The sequence below is a fragment of the Sphaeroforma arctica genome, assembly GCF_001186125.1.
Source record: "Sphaeroforma arctica JP610 unplaced genomic scaffold supercont1.1562, whole genome shotgun sequence".
In the NCBI taxonomy this organism is placed as follows: domain Eukaryota; class Ichthyosporea; order Ichthyophonida; genus Sphaeroforma; species Sphaeroforma arctica.
In genome coordinates, this window is record NW_014038996.1 from 3,614 (window position 1) to 5,856 (window position 2,243).

The 2,243-nt window shown below is 36.3% G+C and overlaps 1 protein-coding gene across 1 annotated transcript in view; it reads right to left on the reverse strand.

The window, feature by feature from the left end:
• Window positions 1-1,324: 1,324 nt before the first annotated feature.
• The window catches only part of SARC_11182 (hypothetical protein), a gene marked incomplete at both ends in the record, with an annotated part of 8,505 nt that continues 7,586 nt past the window's right edge, over window positions 1,325-2,243 (reverse strand). Inside the window, 3 exons of the mRNA XM_014294737.1 lie at window positions 1,325-1,504; window positions 1,893-1,973; window positions 2,100-2,124. Coding sequence (XP_014150212.1) covers window positions 1,325-1,504; window positions 1,893-1,973; window positions 2,100-2,124 — 286 coding nt within the window. The remainder of the gene's footprint in view (window positions 1,505-1,892; window positions 1,974-2,099; window positions 2,125-2,243) is intronic.

Genomic DNA, 2,243 nt, shown 5'->3' on the forward strand with positions numbered 1-2,243 from the left:
ACACACACACACACACACACACACACACTACATATATATATATATATATATATATATATATATATATATATATATATATATATATATATATATGAGTATGAGAGAGAGTAGTATTTATTTTTGTAATTTTTTTTGTATATACTACTCTACTCTTTTCTCGCTCTCACCTAGAGAGTGAGAGAGTAGAGTCTCTTTTTATGCTTTCTGTCCCTTATTGCGTTAAAACGGAAAATAAATAAATCAAATAATAGCGTTTACGTTCAAAGTTTATCCTAACTATAGTCCGGGTTTTCAAATAGGTACGTATTTTGAGGCGGCCTATTATTCACGAATTGCCCAAAAACCAGCTCATCCTTTGTTGTCAAAATAAAGTTCTGTGACCACTATTGTTTATTTACTTCTTGCACATATATACACGTGAAACTATGCAATTGTAGTCGTCTGAACTTCAGAGAGCCTTCACAGAGAGGACGTAATGGAACTGGGTGTGCTAGGTCTTTACTGCTTTCTAGATTTTTCGATACAGTTGAATTGTAACAGCTGACTTAAGATACTAATTATTCTGCTGTCGTACACTCATTATGTATATACCTAGTCATTCAAGGTCTATATCCTCAAGGAGCACACATCCTTCTTATTGTAAGTAGCACACATTCTTCTAATTGTAAGTAGCATACATTCTTTTAATTGTAAGTAGCACACATTCTTCTAATTGTACGTAGCACACATTCTTCTAATTGTACGTAGCACACATTCTTCTAATTGTGTACCATTTTTCATGTCCATACAGGGCTTGGATAACTTCCTGGCCTTCGGTTGCACCAAATATGCAAGAGTGATCAATGCGTTTAAGTAAGGTTAATAAGGATGATAAACATGATAAAATGTTCCGAAGGTTGCACGCGCATGCATATACTATACGTAGTACCTATACACTATACTATCAATACACAGCATCTAAAGTATCGACGGGAGCGATCCTACCGTGTATGTTTCGTACAATGCGAATCATTCAATACCCTGCGACTCGAGATAGAGTCCATCTGCTGCTGGAAGAAGTGTAATTTCGTGCTGTTTGTTTCCTAATCGACAACCTGTAACCGCAGGTCAATATAACTGTGTGTAGCATAGCAGGAGCGTAGCACTGAATGCCGAAGATCCTGTCTGTTGAATCGTACGTTTTAAGATTCCGGTATATTTGCTGTGGGAAACAGGCAAGGCCAACTCAGAGCACTCGACCGTCAGCTTCATAGGTACCACGTCGTGCATGACTTGACTTACAAACAAAAGGCCTTATCGAACTTTACGGTTTTAAGTGTTTTGTTTAATTGCTATCAGAATCGGACAGACTCACAGCGAACTTGGCCGTAAACTTCTCCTGCGCCGCATCGCGTACGACCTGCCCTTTACGCAAACGGTCCCGTATCAACAGAAAACGGGACATGCGTCTCCATTTGTTGAGCACTGTTTGCTCTCGTTTGCTTTCTGCGAGACGTTCCTTTTCCTGTGCGAAACAAATACAGAGGTAAAACAATAAAATTTCGGTCTTTGTTTGTCGGTGTATATGTTATTGTACATCAGGATTCGTGAGCGAATTAAAATGGGACGATACGTGAACGAATGGATTGTCACATGTATATTTTGTATTGATTATAAAAGAGAGCGTACACTGTACACATATGATATAAACAATATAGTATATACTGTTTTACTAGAGTTTTAGGTCACTTGGTCCTGTACACTTATGATATAAATAATATAGTACATACTGTTTTACTAGAGTTTTAGGTCACTTGGTCTAATAATGCCACTTAAACAGATACTTCCATAATTCTGTACCCAGGCAAAACTACATGTACGTGTGTTTGTAAGCGCAACAATCGCTGCCATACCATGCGTTGTTGTATCCACGCGTCATTGAGTACTCCGGCGTTCTCTGATAAAATCACAACACCACCGTATTTGGGAGTCATCTATAACCGAAGAAGGCGGCGAAGAGTGTTAATATAATTCAGTGAAAGAAACGATGATGGATCCTAGAGATTTATATGTATGAATATATGTATGAACAACTTAACGATGCCACCACAATAAAACACTAACAGGTACATGACATACACATGTCTGTGGGAATGATATATATATATATATATATATATATATATATATATATATTATAGTATATATATATATATACTAATATATATATATATATATATATTATTATTATTATATATATATCT